The sequence below is a fragment of the Strongylocentrotus purpuratus genome, unplaced genomic scaffold (genome assembly GCF_000002235.5).
Source record: "Strongylocentrotus purpuratus isolate Spur 01 unplaced genomic scaffold, Spur_5.0 spur5_scaffold_10, whole genome shotgun sequence".
NCBI lineage: Eukaryota > Metazoa > Echinodermata > Echinoidea > Camarodonta > Strongylocentrotidae > Strongylocentrotus > Strongylocentrotus purpuratus.
Genome location: NW_022145595.1, coordinates 4,464,672 through 4,483,855, shown reverse-complemented (window position 1 = coordinate 4,483,855; position 19,184 = coordinate 4,464,672). Strand labels below are relative to the sequence as shown.

Here is a 19,184-nt window from a genome sequence, read left to right as displayed (position 1 = left end):
CCCCCGCATTCACTTAGCATGTTAATGATCTCCTGTCTTTCCACAGAAAACAAACAAAACAAACGAAAACAAAAAGCTCCTAAAATGCTCACGAAACCAGATGATTGAAATGTACTTGATGGACGACTGGAAGCTAATAGTGAACCTCATCAAGTCCTTCCGCATATTAATTTCTGACGTGAGTCTATTTTAATAATCGTGGTCGTCATCACAAGAAAGGTTATGATGATCGATCGAGATCCTGAGGTTGAAGTGCTGATTGCACATACCGCTTCCCATGTGCATCCATAGGGTAAGACCTGGGTAATACCGCCAGACCGACCACAAACCGACCGATTCAAGGCCATAGGCGTAAAGCGTTCATTTTGTTCGGTGTGTTGTCGGTATGATGTTTATCTTGTTGGTGTGACTTCGGTAGAATCCTCAACGAATCTCGACTGATGAGTTCCTAAAAGTATATTTATAAAATAAAATAATAATAAGGTTTTATTTACCCAGGGTAGCCCCTTCAGTTATGAAACTGCTCTTCCAGCGGGCCGTGCATAACATAATATGTTATTATATTACTACCCTTCTCCAATCCAATAGCTGAGTGCCTAGCTAGAAGGCAGAAGGTCCCATTATTATAAGTCTTTGGTATGACTCAGCCGGGGTTCGAACCCACGACCTCCCGTTCATGAGACGGGCGCTCTAAACACTGAGCCACCATTTGATATAAATTTGCCCAACAAAATGTTAATTACCTGTCCAGCTAACTTTTGACATTTTCTTTACCCAATTTGAATAATACATTGTCCAGGTAGGGTCAATATTTATTATAATTACTTAAAATAGGGCGAAATCTTAACCTTGTTGGGTACAAGATAAATACCCATGGGTGGATATTCATTTACCATTATGGCATTTATTTTACCCAGTATTTTTAGAGGTATAGGTAGAGATACTATTGCTGCAACACTCCATTTCATAATGTAACTTCACCGGCATAAATCCTAGCAATGAGGGGAGGGGGGGGGGGGGACGCGGTCAGACAATTTTCTAATGTTTAATTCCGAATAGGTAACATTGATCCGACATTGCCTTTTCAAATGGTAAACATAGCGGTGCTTTGCACAGCGTGTATCTCATGAAAATTACGTCCGTATACCAACACCTTAAAAATCACACGCAGGCCTCTTTCTAAATAAAATAGTCGCACTATACGAAATTCCTAGGGTACGTGAAAATACGAGCTTTTTTTCCTTTTGAAAGTTCTATACCACATTTAAAAGAAAATTGAAGAAATTTCTATCAACTGAGTAAATTTGAATCGTGTTTTTCAAACATTTGGGTATAGTGCATTGTGTGTCTTGTGTAGGGTTTGTGTAGGTGTATTATATATTTTGTTTGTTTGTTCGTGTGTGTGTGTTTTTTGTTGTTGGTATGTTATGATATCTATTATAAAGTTATATTTTACACCAATTATTATTGTCAAACAAGTATTACGATACACTTCATGCATGCTTTGTTCTGTTGACCGTCTCGACGAAACCCCCAATTAATTATGTATGGCCATCCTAATTCCCATTATACTGATTTGTACAATTTATTCTTTCTTATACTTTATATTGATTTAAACTCATGTATATGTATTTCATGTATTTACCTATGTATTTTTAATATGTTTGACAGAATTGAAAGAAGCGAATTGAATTGAATATCCACACATGACAAGTAAATAAAAGGCAGACACAGTCGTGAGTTATATCCCTTGTTCCATTTTTATTTGACACGAAAATAAGTGCCACATTTATTTTATGATTCATAACTAAGGCGCATGATGGCTTATAATAATATAATAGACATTTCATACGCGTAAATCGTCCACATTTATATAAAAAGAAAGCCCTCTATTCGTAGATAGCAATTAGACTATATTGCAATTAGAGTACCGAAAGTGCCTTTCGTACGTGCACGAGTTGAGTACTCAAAATAATAGTTATTTTATTCTCTCACTTATACGGAAACCGTTTTAAAACTCATATACACGATACATGACGTTGCTTCGTCATAGAGCAATAAATAATAATTTCTATTTTTTGTAACGAGATTGTACTATTTTGTAGGATATTGTTAGACAATATTGTACGGCATGATTATCAAATAATTATTCAATATAAAAAGTATATTTTCTGCAAAAAAAAACATTGAGTTACTGTTATGAATATATAACAAACATGGATTGTCTATTCGACATGAGATTCTGCATAATTCAAACAAAACGTTGCATTTTATTCATTTAGTTATATTAAAATGAATATTTATCTTTCAATCCACGTATCTGTTTCTTGATTTTGATCTCATATCCGGTTCTGTATTTATAGGTTATTTATTAATGTTTTAATGAACACATGGAGTGCATTTCACATTTCCTACAGTATAAACAAAATAGTGTTTAGTAAAAACGGCTGTGTAAAAAATGTGATCACACATTGTCACATATTGTCTAGCTTCGGCTGAGCTCATGCCAACTAATGGTATTCAACAAATTTCATTTTCACAATAAAGTATATAAATATTTTTTCATTTCAAGTCATATCAAATAGGAACAATCATACTAAAAGACGTAATAACTAAGTTACTGTAGTATAAAATAAAAGTAATTTCTAAAATAATCAAGAATCCCGATTTCAAAGTACACCCGATTATCAATAAATTGCAAATCTACACGATTATATCTAAAATGGAGGGGGAAAATCGTGCGAGAAAGGCATGTTAGGTGTGTGAGAGAGAGGGAGAGTGTGTAAGAGAGAGAGAGAGAGAGAGAGGGATAGAGAGTGTGTGAGAGAGAGAGTGTGTGTGTGAGAGGGATAGAGAGTGTGTGAGAGAGGGATAGAGAGTGTGTGTGAGAGAGAGAGAGAGAGAGAGAGGGATAGAGAGTGTGTGAGAGAGAGAGTGTGTGTGTGAGAGGGATAGAGAGTGTGTGAGAGAGGGATAGAGAGTGTGTGTGAGAGAGAGAGAGAGAGAGAGAGGGATAGAGAGTGTGTGAGAGAGAGAGTGTGTGTGTGAGAGGGATAGAGAGTGTGTGAGAGAGGGATAGAGAGTGTGTGTGAGAGAGAGAGAGAGAGAGAGAGAGAGAGAGAGAGAAGGGGGCTAGGGAAGAGTAAAGAAAATTATGCTAAGAAGATTCGTCACTACAAGAGATATGAACATGGCGAAAGTCTACAACTCTATAACATTTCGAAATTCTTATAGATAAAAAATTATTCTTGTACACAAAATATTATTTATACACGCATGTATGGATATGCAAAACATTCTTTATGCAAAACATTCTATATACGTGTATATAAGTTGGAGCACCTCTATTTAATACAAAAATGAATCACTTTTTCGATTATTACGTAATTCTGTTGCATAATTATATTTGTTCGAAATCTGATTGTATTTGATTTTTACTTTTTCATTGTCAGTTTGTAATTCCCTATTTCTGGTCAAAACATTCTACCACCAATTTAAGAATGGGGAACAGAGCTTACCTTTTTACTGATATCGTATTCCCATTATATTAATAACATACATTTTGCTCAAGGTGCGTTTCAAAAACTCACCATCGTTTGTAAACGCGTTCATATGACGTTAAAGAAACGCGCTTCTGGTTCGCCTGAAAATAACAGGCGCAGTGTTGTGTGCGAATCCAGGGGAAAGCGCTAATTTTTCTTGAAAAAGAGCTAAAGTTTCAAAACTATCTTTTATAAATGTGTTTCAAAAGACTGATTCTGTCTTGCAATTGAGCAATAAACGCAACAGTAGGCCCGTATTCTAGTAACATTTAAACCAGACACTTGGTTTTAGGGTTGTGATCAAAATCGTGTTTAACAAAGAAAGTTAAGTCCGAGGTCTAAGTTTCTTTTGCTAAACGTGTCTTTAGATCTATGGTCGGACTTAAGTGAATTAGAAGAATACAGACCTCATGGTATAGTTAATGAGATACTGAACAACGGTACGCTCTTCTTCTTGTGTATGTTGATGTTTACTGCATGGCCTCATTGAATTCTTTTGTCTCCTTGCCTTCTGCTACGACCGAAACTGGAATGAGCGGGTGCTTGGTCTTCATTAGGTATTTCTGAACAGAAAGAATTGAGAATAAATACAAAAATCAAATATCACGGCAAATCTATTCAAGAAGAAAGGCATGCACTCTCCTGACATGTTTAGGTATACAAATTAGACAACTAATCAATGGAAAATACTTTGCGGTCATTGAACATTGGTACCAAAAAAGAATGTGTCAGTGGTCATGTCGAATGATGAAACAAAAAACGGGAAAATGTACAAGAATATGACAGGGGGGAAGGGGGGGGGGCAATTAATAGTCTCGAAATGGAACTTTAATCAATAGGCTTTCTGATAATGATATCTCATTTTCTCTGTCTTCCTGGACTTTTCTTGACAGTAACGTGAGTGAAGGCATGCAAGGGGTCATTTCGATTGCGCCATGAAGGCTGTGCTAATACTCCATCACAAAGACTAAGATGACTTCAGCTGGACTTGAACTATGGCAGGCCATTCATGCCACTGGTTGCTCTCACCATTGGTCTCTCAATTATGATCTTTAGATATATATTTTTTCCTTCAATAATGAACTGTCAAATAAATTGTGTGTCCGTCCCTTGAGAAACCAATGCCAGGGATAGTTACATGAACAGCCTGCCATAGTTCAAGCCCAACTTAAGTCGAGCATAGTCTTTGTGCAACACTCCCTGTGTCTGGAGGGAATTAGCCGATACGCAGAAAAGATTCCATTCCAATCCAATCCGACCTGGAAATTTGTAGACCCTCAATATCTAGGTGCCTCATTAGAGGCGCTGATGAGACTAAAAGATTACAGAATATTCCTTTCATGATTCACCTGGAAAAGACTGGGATAGTGGCTAGTTCAAAACGGTTTTATCACGCATTCTCCTGCAAATACTGCCCCCTTCCTACCTGGACAACACCCCCTAAAAAAAAATCTAAAACCTAATTGCATTCCCAACTCCAACTCTATACTTTTGACGAAGTATGGGGAGCAATTCTCGATTGCCGCGGGAGAAATGTCGTGTCACATTTTTAGAGCAATAATTTCCCTTTTTAATATTTATTTTGATGCAAGAAAGCTAATATCAACTCACATGTGCATAGGTCATTGCATTTCTCCTCTCGTCGATGGAGGCGTCCTTCCCCACCCAGACGAAGCAATGCAGTTTGTTGTCAACAATGAACACATCCTAAATTGGAAACAAGTCGTTAAAAATTATGAATACAAATAACAGCAACAATAATAATAGTAATAATATTAATAATAATGATAATGAGCAGAAGAAGAAGAAGAAGGAGAAGAAGACGAACAATAAGAGAGAAAAGCAGGACTGCCTTCAATTTCGTCTTATTCTTCAGTACATCACTACCATCCACGTCTCTTTTACTCTCTCATCAATTATTTACTTTTCCTGATCTCTTCTCCCGCCTTTCCTATTTCTTTTCAACACTATCTATTAATGTAGGGGAGGAGGGGGGTGGCTTCACCTCTTAGCCCCTTGCTCTGGTATGGGATTATAACACGATCACTAATACTGAAAAGTCCACCTGAGGCGATTTTAATCACCTTGTCCATCCATCACCTATCAAAATGTGCTACAATATTGCTACTACCTCGAAAGCAGGATTTTACCGTGATTATAGGCTAAACCAGAGCATAGTTTCTATGGCATATAACATAGAGCATTAAAATTGTCCAGGTTTTGAATTTTCGAAAGTGTTTGCAATCATGTTTTATTATATATATGAACAGATTGGAAACCTACCGCACTTTCGAGACATGCTCGCGGAAGCTCGCCCTCTGCGACCACAGCGAATTCCATTCGTCCGCTCTCATCGCTCAATCTTGGAATTAAAAAAAGACAAAGAACGGTTTTGTTTTTGAGTTATCAATACAGTTTAGTTCATTTCAGATGTATTTCCACCAATCTGAATAAAATCACAAATCACAAAAGCTTCAGATGTATACAATGCCAATTATTATTATGTTACAAACAAATGAACACAAAATCTAATATTACTACATACGAAACAAGACAAACCAAAGAGGGGTAAATAATCGTAGTGACGTAATAACATTCCACCATCTGGGAGTCAGTTTGGTTGTATCTTTGACTGGATGACTAAAACAAACAACAATTGTATATTCATATCTAGTGATCATTCTTAATCAGGAAGACTTTTGATTCATAATTAACCATGTTGCAGTCTTATGCGATTGATGAAATGCAGATGTATTACACGAGGCTGTTGATCAGGGGAGCGTGTAGAGGGAAGAGGGTGCCCCTTCATTCTCTCTTTCATGTTTCCTTTCCAATCTCCCTATTTTACTCTTCTTTTATCATTCTGTGGGGGGGGGGGGGGGTGGGGGGGGGGCGTCACATGCCCAGTGCCGTTGTAGTCTTATGGTTTGATAAATGCAAAACTGAGGCTGTTGATTGGAAGGGGGGGGGGGGTTTGCAGGAGTTATAACATATTTCTATGTTCCTATCCCCTCCCCTCACCTTTTCCTCCTCTGTCATTCGAATGAAGGACACGTGCCCCCATGCCCCCGTGACAATGCCAGTGGACTTACCTGTGGACAGCAACCTGGCTATCGTCATCCTCAGCAACCTCCCTAATAACCTCGGTGTCAGGAAGCCGGTCGTAGAATTCATGTTTAGGCGATAAATCGTCCTCATCCAGTGTTTCCGATTCAGCCCTCCCTCGCTCGCCCTTTATGGATTGTATGTACTGTATAGCCTGTCAAATCCAAAGGGTAAGATTGTTACGATTACATTTATGCAATATGTATATTCGTGAATAAAATGGTTCTATATTGAAATGAAACTTTTACCACACTAAAGTGTCTTTTCTCTTAGTTAGCAAATCCCAGAAGAGCGATACCTGGCAATAACAAGACCGAATATCCTCATATTCAGTCATCGAGTAGCCCCAATATATAATGGAATATTTTATCAAGTGTATATTGATGACAAAAGAACACTTTATCATAATAACAGTGTTATTCGTATTTGCTCGCTGGATTCCTGCACATACAAAACTTAGAAACCGGATTAAACTTTGAGGGAGAGGTGTATATGTAAGAGAGATGAAAACCAGATCTATGTTAAATTTTGAATTTGGGCGACGTGCAACTTTTTATTTCCCAAAAGGGTGCCGTGACTCATAAAGTTGAAATGAGCTTTCTACATCATCTTGGAAGATGTGACTTGATCTAGGAATAATTTCAATGGTAAGATCAGCTCTCTGTCTACTCCTGCAAAATGACTCTGATCAGACTAAGACTCAGGTTCGAAACCCGAGTCACTTTTTTCGGATGGTGACATTAAAGGTCGGTCCCAGACAGATATAATACCTGATTGATACACGTCTGTAAAACCAAAATCACACACCCCTTACCATACACACATACACCCACAAGCCCCCCCCCCCACACACACATCACCTCCCCCCACACACACATATACCCAAGCCCACAAACACCCCCTTCCCATACACACATATACCTACAGGCCCACACACCCACCCCCTCCCCATACACACATATTTTTTTATTTTTTTTTAACAATTTTGTTTTATTTCTCCAGATGTGTAATACAAACCATGACATACAATTGAATAAAATATACGTGTTCAATATTGATGCTTTTACATAAACATAATTAAACACAAACTTATTTGCAGTATAATATAACTTAGCAACAAAGTAAACGTATAAGGACCTAAACATAATATGTCAATTGTAAATGTTATTTACTTATATATTACAAAAAAAAACTTAAACAAATCTGGAGGTAATTTTACTGAAACAATCCTGCCCCCTCCCTGCCCCCTCCATCACACAAACATACTCACCCTCTATCACACAAACATACTCACCCACCCACACACACACATACTCACCCACCCACCCACCCCCCCCCCACACACACACACAGTACTCACTCAGTGGATGTCTGCTAACATTCTCAACTAAAGAAAAATATACTAAATAAGTTATCCAGGCCGCAAAATCGAGTTACGCTTTTAACGGTCTCACGGTGGAGAAGAAAGCAAATCTTAATTAATCTTAAGCTGCTCCCACTTTAAGAAATGTGATCCTAGCTTACCCATTTTAATTGCCATTTTCTTTTCCTCATCCCTATACTTAAAAATGCTTTTTTTCATCTTTTCTAAAGTTAGTACTCGCCCCCCCCCCGATCTTGACATAAATGTAACATACTTCACCATGAAAATGATAGTATTACACATTTTTATTCTATATGAACTACCTACCAACCCAACAAATATATCTCGCCATTCTAAATCTTTAATTTCATCTAACTCAAAAAGTTGTATTAAAGCCTGCCATATCCTTTGAACGCTCCCACAAGATAAAAATAAATGTTTGTATGTTTCTATTTCCTGCTTACAAAACGAACATAAATTATCACCAACAAAACCAAATCTATGAAGATGCTCATTAGTGTATATGGCTCCATGCAATAATTTAAATTGAAATTCACGTTGTTTTCTAATGAGTATAGTAATTCTTGGTCTAACAAATATTTCTTTTAATTCTTTATCTATAAAATCATAATAATTTTGCCCATCCCTTACCTGCAAATCATACGTTTGTTGCAGTGCTTTGATAAAATAATCATAGATTGTTCTTGAACCCACATCCACAAACTGTATTTTTTTACTAGAAATATGGAAATAAGTATTAAAGCTTATCAAATCAACCTCGAGGAATTCTATTAACCCTGAATCATCCTTCCATAACCTGGGTATCGCATCATAAATATCAATAATCATAAGCAAATTATTACCTTTCATACCGAGGTTCATAAAATATTTAACAGACTTAACATGACCTTTCTCAACCAAATGATTCAGTTGAACAATCTCTCTTTCAAACAAGTATCTATCAAATATACTTTTTCCATTTATACATATATTCTGATTATTAAAAATAATTGGATTAATATAACCCTCCAAATATCTTAAATTAATTGTCTCTTGCCATGCTTGCAACATTTCCATATAGTATGGTGGAATATCTAAAACGAGTTTAATCTTTTTTAAATCATAATCACATAAAAAAATAAATCTACCACCCACAAACTGTAAGCAATGATCAAAAAACAATTTCCATCCCAAACTTTTCTCTCCATATAAAAGACGTTTTATCCACATCATGCGCTGTATTTTAACTGACATTTCAAAATTAATCATTCTTAATCCTCCAAAGTCATAATCCTGATGCATTATTGCCCGTTTAATTCTATCTTTCCCCCTCCATATGAATTCAAATGAAATTTTTGCAACTTCTTTATAAACCCAATGAGGGACAATAACGAGAGATGAAATATAATTTAATTTTGAAAGCGCATAAGTTTTTAGCAAATGTATTTTACCCATAATAGTTAAATCTCTTTGTTTCCACCATACAAGCAATTTTTTTTATTTTACTTAGAATTTCTTTATAATTCAAATCATCTTTTAATCTTCGATCTAATGAATAACTAACCCCTAAAATATGTATTTCCTTAACCAAATTTCCAAATAAAGGCCCATCAGGTTTGTTCTCATCCTCACCCATCCACATAAAATGTGTCTTTGTTTTATTCACTTTAAGACCACTAATTTGTTCAAATGATTCAAAAATATATTGCAACCTTCTAACCGAATCAATATCCTTCAAAAATATTGTCATATCATCTGCATATAACACTTGCCTAATTTCAGATTTTCCAAATGTAATCCCTTTAATACCGTTGTCCCTCCTTACTGCATGCGCCAAAATTTCGATGGCAACCAAAAACAAATAAGGCGATAATGGATCCCCTTGCCTTACTCCCCTTTCTATTTAAAAATACCCCGTGGAGTGACCACCGTTCATAACACAACTACTTATCCCTTTATACAATAATTTTACCCAAGAGCAAAATGAATCTCCAAAACCGAACAATTTCAATATTTGAAATAAATATCTATGAGATACAGAGTCGCAAGCTTTCTCAAAATCCACTGCACACAAAAACCCTTTCCCTTGTTCCCCATAATGCGTAGAATAAAATAACATGTCATCTATCAATCGCACCGCTTCCCCATATATACATATACCCACAAGCCCACACACACGCACACCCTCCCCATACATACATACATATACCCACAAGCCCACACACACCCTTTCCCATACACACATATACCCACAAGCCCACACACACACACCCTCCCCATACATACATATACCCACAGGCCAGCACACACCACCCTCCCCATACACACACATACCCACAAGCCCACACATAACCCACAAGCCCACACATAACCCCCTCCCCATACACATACATACCCACAAGCCCACGCACCCACCCCCTCCCCATACACACAAATACCCACAAGCCCACACACTCACCCCTCCCCATACACACATATACCCATAGGCCCACACACCCACTCCTCCCCAAACATACATATACCCACAAGCCCACACACCCCCTCCCCATACACACATATACCCACACAAGCCCACACACAACCCCCTCCCCATACACATACATACCCACACGCCCACGCGCCCACCCCCTCCCCATACACACATATACCCACAAGCCCAAAAACCCACCCTAAATTTCTCATCCTTGTTGCAGTCTCTACCGAGCCATAGGTACAGTTTGAGTCCGGCGTCCAGGATGTACACGTCGTTCGAATCCAGGGACTGTTTGGAGAGGTCCACCTCTTTCACTTGCACACTCTTCTTATCGCCGTGGAAGTGCATAAGACGGGTCTTGTATTCCTTGGGCCCAACCCTCCTGAAACCGGTGTCGGCGCCACCAGCCATGGTCCTACAATAGAGACAAAACAGAGAGGCAAACAAATACGTGAAGATGGGAGGAAACGAAAGTAGGGAGAGTTGGAGGAAGGGGTGAAAGGAAGAAGGGAGGAAGGGGATAGAGGGAAGAAGGAATGGGCGATGGAGACGGGGAAAGAGTGAGGGAGGGTGGGGGACGAAGGGATGTTGGGAAGGAGGAAAGATGGAATGGGGGAATGGGACAGGAAAAGAGGGAGGGAGAAGTAGGGGACGAAGGGATATTGGGAAGGAGGAAAGAAGGAATGGGCGATGGAGACGGGGAAAGAGTGAGGGAGGGTGGGGGACGACGGGATATGTGAAAATCCTATAGTAAATGTATAATATGTGTAGAAAAAAATAGAAAATCTTTTGATTTTATATATCGACAATTACAGATTCCAGGCGAAAAGAATAAATGGAAAAAATATTGAAAAGAGGATAAAAAAGAGAACAAAAATACCCCAACCACATACCTTAAATATTTTACAAAAGAGTATACAGATACATTAGATGTGGATCTCCCTTGATATGGAAGTCTTTTAATACTCAAATCATTTATAGCAGAAGGGGGAAGAATAAAGAAACAAAGCTGACTCATCCCTAATACAGACAATTCGCAAAGAAGAATGTAAAGAAAAGAATATTGCAAATTAATTAATAAAAAAAATGAAGGATGTTAATAAAAAAAATTAAAAATTGTACACAAAATACATAGGCGTGTATTATTGTTAACGTAAAGCCCACGCTGGGTTTTAGATTGTGTCGGGATTCATGAATTTAGTCTAACGTCTAAGTTCTCCTTTTTGAACATGATTTTAGACCAAAGGTTAGGTGTAAATGAATACGGACCTAAAGGTTTCAAAGAACAATTGTTATCCTGATATATATATATATATGTATATTTATTTATTTTCTCATATTGTGAATTTTTATTCTGTTCTTTACTCTTAATTTTCCAGGATGCAGACTGTGGGGGTGACATGCTTTCGAGTAATAGCAATTTAAATTGCTTTTGTCACCCCTGACCAGCAGATTGTATCCTTCTCTCTATCTCCTCTCCACTTTCCTAAAGCTGTTTGAATGTATTATGAATTGTCTATGTATTATCTGATTGTTATACTCACTGTATGTTTTCCGATTGGTCAAATAAATAATAATAATAATAATAATGACGTAAATTATCGAATAAAACAAACTTAGGGAGGAACAAAGAAAACTAATTTGAATCCTGAAGTCTGACAAAACCATACGGGTGAAACGAAAGCTTCAAATCATTTAATATAACAAAATAAACAAACAAACTCTTACTCGAATTTTTTGAAGTAGCCCTTAAATAGAGAACTCTCATGCCCCTGGACTTCGCGATGCTGAACGGGCTTATCATCCAAGAGTGTGTCCAGTTCAACTGTCTTGTAGGCTGCTGTACCATACTCATCCTAGATGGGGAATGTCATGGGAGAAAAACAACAATTACAATCATGGTATCAAACATCGTACAGGTGTTGTGGTCTTATGGATAAGTACCCGGACTATCAAGTACAATGGCCGCGGTCCTTTGGCAAAGTACTAATCTTTATTTGCCACTCTCCTACGTTCATAGCCGAACGGCCAAATTTGCAAAATAATAATTCAAAGTCAATTGATTCATTATGCCAAAATAGCTTGTAATAATGCACACTGGTTAGGACAGGGTAAACCTTGTTTGAAAGAACACACTATAGCACGCCGAGTATATACACAGACAGAAAGGATTTCAGAAAGGTCCCGAGTATGTCAAAGACTGTTCACACTGTGCACTATGGTGTGATACTATATTACCACAGAAGGAATTACATTGTATACACACCAGAGTGATCACCAGATGCAGGCGCGGATCCAGGATTTCTTAGGGGGGGGGGGCAAATTTGAAATTATGCGAGCCAAATATTGGTACGTTATGGTGAACAACAGTGACGTAATGCGGGGGGGGGGTCGGTGCAGGGGGGGGGGGCGAGTTTCCCCCTCCCAGGCTTTGACGTTTCATTATATTATTAGAGAAAGAAGACGATTCGTTGTACCGTTCTCGAAAATAAATCTCGTCTGAATTAAGTTTTTCTCCTCCCGCGCGAAGCGCGGAAAATTTTACGATTTATTAAATTATTAGAGAAAGAAGACGATTCGTTGTACAATTCTCGACTCTTAATCCTTGTCTAAATTCAGTCCCACCCCCTCCCTCTCCTGCGCGAAGCGCGGAAGCATTGACGTTTTATTAAACTATTAAAGAAAGAAGACGATTCGTTGTACCGTTCTCGAAAATAATTCTCGTCTGAATTTAGTTTTTCCCCTCCCGCGCTAAGCGCGGAAAATTTTACGATTTATTAAATTATTAGAGAAAGAAGACGATTCGTTGTACAGTTCTCGACTCTTAATCCTTGTCTAAATTTAGTCCCCCCCTCCTCCTCCTCCTGCGCGAAGCGCGGAAGCTTTGACGTTTTAATAAACTATTAAAGAAAGAAGACGATTCGTTGTACCGTTCTCGACCCTTTATTCACGTCTGATTTCAGTTCCCCCCCCCCCCTCCCGCGCAAAGCGCGGAAGCTTTTACGTTTCATTAAATCATTAGAGAAAGAAAACGATTCGTTGTACAGTTCTCGACTCTTAATCCTTGTCTAAATTCAGTTCCTTCCTTCCCCCTCCTGCGCGAAGCGCGGAAGCTTTGACGTTTTATTAAACTATTAAAGAAAGAAGACGATTCTTTGTACCGTTCTCGACCCTTTATCCTCGTCTGATTTCAGTTCCCCCCCCCCTCCCGCGCAAAGCGCGGAAGCTTTTACGTTTCATTAAATCATTAGAGAAAGAAAACGATTCGTTGTACAGTTCTCGACTCTTAATCCTTGTCTAAATTCAGTTCCTCCCTTCCCCCTCCTGCGCGAAGCGCGGAAGCTTTGACGTTTTATTAAACTATTAAAGAAAGAAGACGATTCGTTGTACCGTTCTCGACCCTTTATCCTCGTCTGATTTCATTTCCCCCCCCTCCCGCGCAAAGCGCGGAAGCTTTTACGTTTCATTAAATCATTAGAGAAAGAAAACGATTCGTTGTACAGTTCTTGACTCTTAATCCTTGTCTAAATTCAGTTCCTCCCTTCCCCCTCCTGCGCGAAGCGCGGAAGCTTTGACGTTTTATTAAACTATTAAAGAAAGAAGACGATTCGTTGTACCGTTCTCGACCCTTTATCCTCGTCTGATTTCAGTCCCCCCCCCCTGCCGCGCAAAGCGCGGAAGCTTTGACGTTTCATTCAATCATTAAAGAAGAAAACGATTCGTTGTACAGTTCTCGACTCTTAATCCTTGTCTAAATTCAGTTCCTCCCCCTCCCCCTCCTGCGCGAAGCGCGGAAGCTTCTACGTTTCATTAAATCATTAGAGAAAGAAGACGATTCGTTGTACAGTTCTCGACTCTTAATCCTCGTCTGAATTCAGTTTCCCCCCTCCCGCGCGAGGCGCGGAAGCTTTTAATCTTCATTTAATCATTAAAGAAGAAGACGATTCATTGTACCGTTCTCGAAAATAATCCTCATCGGAATTTAGTTCCTCCTCCATCCCGCGCGAAGCGCATAAGCTTTACGTTTCATTAAATAATTAAAGATTCGTATTACCGTTCTCGCCTCTGAATCCTCGTCTCAATTCATTCCCCCCCCCCCTCCTCCACTCCTGCGCGAGGCTTTGACGTTTTATTATTAGAGAAAGAAAACGATGCGTTGTACCGTTCTCTATACTCTTAATCCTTGTCTGAATTTCAAAGATGTTCTTTGTCTGCTCCTTTTTCTTCCTACGTCCTCTTTCGATTGGGGGGACCGCCATCCCCCCCCCCCCCTGGCTACGCGCCTGCAGTCAGATAAACACATCTTGATACCTTGTCCGACCCCGCAAGCTCAGGGGTTTAAGGCAATAAATTACGGTCAGATAAGCATTCAGGGGCCCGCCTTAGGGTCCCTGGTGGGGTCGAGGCGGCGGAGCCGGCCCCGGAAGCTCAGGGGTTTTAGGCGTTCAATTAAGGTCAGATGAGCATATTTTTGTGTATACCTTATTATTTTGTGACACTGGCAAGTCACTATTTGGCGTGGGGTCCAGGGGGCGGAGCCCCCCAAAAATCAAAGGTTTTAGGCATTAAATTACCGTCAGATGATCATCTAAGGGCCCGCCGTAGGGCCCTAGATGGAATCCAGGGGGTAAAGCCCCCGGAAGCTAAGGGGTTTTAGGCATTTAATCACGGTCAGATGAGCATATTTTGATGCCTCGAGGCTCTCGATCTCGTACCTCGGGCCCTGACATGTAGGAATCTCAAGAATCATATTTTTTGCCTGGTTGTAAATTTAGGAATTTTGTTATTTTCCAACAAACACATACAAACGTATAATTTACTAAAAAGTGAGGAAAAATTTCGGAAATTATGTCATTTCAGCATTATTTGTAATACACCGTTGTGGAATCAGAAATAAACCACGTTTGAATTTGATTTCCCCCAAGCCCCCCCCCCCCCTCTATCAGTACGCCAGTATCTCCTCTTTTTTTCTTTCCCTTTCCTTCCTTCTCTCTCATTTTTTTTTGATGGGGGGGGGGGGGGGGGTTAACAGCCTGGGAGGCAAGGCTCTTTCGCCCCCCCCGATCTCCTTCTTCTCCCTTTACTTTTCTTCTTCCTCTTCTTTCTTTCCCTTTTTCTCCCTTTTCCCTTTCTCCCTTCTTTCCCTTCTTCTCTCTTTTTTTTTTTTTTTTTTTGGCGGGGAGGGGGGGCCAAGGCCCGCTCGGCCCCCCCCCCCTGGATCCGCGCCTGACCAGATGAATTAGAACACTTCAAAAGTATGGGTAATGTGAAAACCAGTTGAAAACGTATTTTTACACTGCGTTCACACCCTGGCCCACTGTGATCACACAGAGAATCAAAGTGGGTTCACACCGGAGTATGGTAAGAGGGCTTTTGGAACACTTCCACAGTGTGGACAATGAGACAACACTATGTTCAAACTTTGTTCACACTGTGACCTACTGTGTTCAAACTGTGACCTACTGTGTTTACACTATGATCTACTTTGATCACAGATAACAAGCTGTGCTTCAACCAAGGTCTCTTCGTCTTCCTTTATTCTACATTGTACTGTTATGATTATACTCTATTATATTTTGTCACATGTGTTTTCTGGAAGACAAATAAACTTGATACTTAATACTTGATACTACTTGAAGTGTATACACACCACATTGTGACCATTGAGTGGATTTGAAACACTTTAATATTTAGTATGAGACAACACTATGTTCACACTGTGTTTGTAATGTGATCTTACATGGAGAGTTAAAGCGTGTACACTACACGGTGTGATGAGAGTATTTGTAACACTTAAACCTCTCGTATGAAAAACACTAAATAAGCTGTAACGCACTGTGATCACATAAAGAATCGCAGAGTGTAATATCACACTTTGATCTTTGATTTAAAGCACTCTCATGGTGTTGAATACGTGAAAAAACAATGTTCACACTGTGCTTCCATTGTAACACACTGTGATCACAGAATCACTTTCTTCACTGACCATACAAGCCACAGTGTGACGACAGAAAGTAGTTGTCTGAGATATCCTGACGTATGCTTGCCATTAGATTAGTGATATCAAAATATCCATTTTCAGGGGGAGTTGCTGTTGAAACTATTTTACACGAAATTTTTATTGATTTTTTTTTTCTGGGACCTTTTTTTGGCCACTGCATTTTAGAACTCACCTGGGTAGAATTCTTTCCGATCCAAAAATGAAGGTCGTGTTCTAGATCTTCCTCGCCTGGATTTTTCTAGAAATATACAAGAAAAAAAGCAATTATGCAAGAAAAAAAACTAATATAAATGTTTGTTCTGTTTGGGTTCCATACTCTCAGAAACTATATTTAAAACACCTTTTAAGTAAAGATGTTTTTCTTTCTATGATATATGATGAATAATAGAACAAAAGTGGACAAAGTTAAATTAACGCACGTATATTCAGAAGATTAACCATACATCTAACTGCTGTATGGTGATGGAATGACACGAAACGCAATTTCTCAATACCAAAATTTGCTTAAAAGTATCCGAAATCGAAAATTACTGAACCAATAAGTTTGATTATGATTAATTAGATAGTGGTAGAACAAGCGCATATGATAGATTTTATATGATTACATTTAGAAATGACAGCTAAGAAGGTACATACATAATTATGTAAAATAGGCAATGTTTGTAAAGTAATCAGATTGTCAAGTGCAAGTCACCTGTTATGAATATTTTCTTAATGTGATCCGTACATGATTTATGTGGGGATAATCAACAAGGAAATGAATTTGCCGTCAGGTTGAATTTTTTAAAGTGCTTTGCAATTGTGTTGTTATTGCACAACTTACGTATGTGTTGAGGATGATATAGGAATCTCCATCGTAGAAGCTTCCATATTGATCTTTATCCCAATGTTGTACCTGCACAAAGAAGAATGACATTTGTTACAAATTAGAGGTGTCATATTTAATGGAGGAGTTCTGTGGTGTCACTAGACCACACACGCCCTCTCCCATTGGGGCAATGGTGTAGCCAAATAGAGACGGGCCCCCGTATAACTGAAAAATAAACAGAAAGGAAGACGAGAAAGAAGAAAGATAGAGAGATCAAGAAAGATAGAGAGAGAGAAAGAGAATGATAAAGAAGAAAGAGAAAGAGAATGATAAAGAAGAAAGAGAAAGAGAGTCAACGAAAGGGAGAGGAGAGGCAACTTAACAAGAACCCTCTCTCTCCTATCTCAATAGCCTTGTTGTTTTACACTCGGTCTACATCCATGCAGTACGACTGGTGTTTTGTGTTTGGACATGTTTTCCAGACGAATTTTGCAGGAAAATTTTTAACAGGCAACAATACAGAGAAAACACATAGCCCCCAAAGCAAAATAAATCATAACGATGATCAAAAAATAATATGTGGATGTGCTGACAGGGTTCGGAAATGTAACCTAACAAAAACGAAGGGGGATGGGTGGGGCACAAGGGCTCAACTCTGTCGACTAACAACGCCCTTGTGCAAAGTGTACTACGGGCCATATGGTTCGGGGTACGCGTTTTCCCATCGACATTCTTTGGCAAGACTACTCTCTACTCAGCTATATTTAAATAGACAAAGACCTAAATCTAAGGGACTAGAAAGTTAAAAGAGATAATGTCAGACGTTTACCTTGAATTTGACAATACGCCAGATCTGGATGCCGACACCCTGTCCTGCTCCTTCCCAGGCTGGTTCTGTCTCAGCAGACGCCTTCTTCACTCCCTTATCGACATCCGAACCAAAGAGAGCGAGGTTCGAATCCTTCCAGTCGTATTCCTGAGCCTTCTGCATGTTTACTGGCGAAATGAGTTGTTGAAATTACCTGTAAAATAATGGAACAGTTAATTTTGTTTAACCTTTAAGGTATACACCAGTTCTGGTCATACGATTGCAGTGCGAAAGAAACGTTGTGGAATCGATCAGAAAAGGTTGATCATCTAGCTTATAAGTATTGGTGTATACTGCAAGGTTCTGGAATCATCAAAATGATAAGAAATTTGGCCCAGTCTTGGTAAAGAAAGATGTATATGGGACTATGCGATAATTTACCAAATATATCAAGTAGTAGGCGGTTTCCCGGCAAAATGTGTATCATGACGTACTAGTCAAAACATATTCTTTCACTTGATTGATAATAAGAGCTTCCATTTCATTTTTTTGAGAGGGGGTCATTTCCAAGACTGGTCTATACCTTTAAGATTAAATTAAATCATATTCAATAATGCGCACAACATACGTATTCTTGGGAGTTATTCTGATTTGCATCTCAATAGAGTAAAACCTGTATATCAGGTATCTTTATGTGAAAGAGAAACACACTTCAAGAGAAACAGAAAATGTGCTGTTTATAGTCAAGTGGCCTTTTTATACATGGGATTGCTTTCTAAAAAGCAGGTATCGCATCATTAAAAAAACACATGAATGCTCCGCAAGCTGGCTAAAAAAAAGAAGTTATAATAATAATCGCGGCAAAGCTGAATTTCAATGATTTTAGGATTTAAAAAGTGCATAAAAACATGGATCATACGGATTGCAAGGGACACGGCAGAAAATGTAGTTCCTCTTCCGCATTGCACGGCAACACTTTACATATATTATTTCCTTCAAAGGCCCCTCTATCGGTTAGATAATGAAATTCACTCGTCTAACTCCTTTGCCTGGTTTTATCACCATGGTTACCTACTCGCGTCTA

The 19,184-nt window shown here is 38.8% G+C and overlaps 1 protein-coding gene across 1 annotated transcript in view; it reads right to left on the bottom strand.

The window, feature by feature from the left end:
• Positions 1 to 3,173: 3,173 nt before the first annotated feature.
• Positions 3,174 to 19,184, bottom strand: part of LOC588119 (gelsolin-like protein 2) — a 29,303-nt gene continuing 13,292 nt past the window's right edge. The window contains exons 2-10 of the mRNA XM_787819.5: positions 18,122 to 18,314; positions 17,308 to 17,379; positions 16,657 to 16,722; positions 12,212 to 12,339; positions 10,679 to 10,898; positions 6,635 to 6,801; positions 5,826 to 5,904; positions 5,154 to 5,249; positions 3,174 to 4,105 (exon numbers count right to left, since the gene is read on the bottom strand). Coding sequence (XP_792912.2) covers positions 4,013 to 4,105; positions 5,154 to 5,249; positions 5,826 to 5,904; positions 6,635 to 6,801; positions 10,679 to 10,898; positions 12,212 to 12,339; positions 16,657 to 16,722; positions 17,308 to 17,379; positions 18,122 to 18,283 — 1,083 coding nt within the window. The 5' untranslated portion in view covers positions 18,284 to 18,314 and the 3' untranslated portion in view covers positions 3,174 to 4,012. The remainder of the gene's footprint in view (positions 4,106 to 5,153; positions 5,250 to 5,825; positions 5,905 to 6,634; positions 6,802 to 10,678; positions 10,899 to 12,211; positions 12,340 to 16,656; positions 16,723 to 17,307; positions 17,380 to 18,121; positions 18,315 to 19,184) is intronic.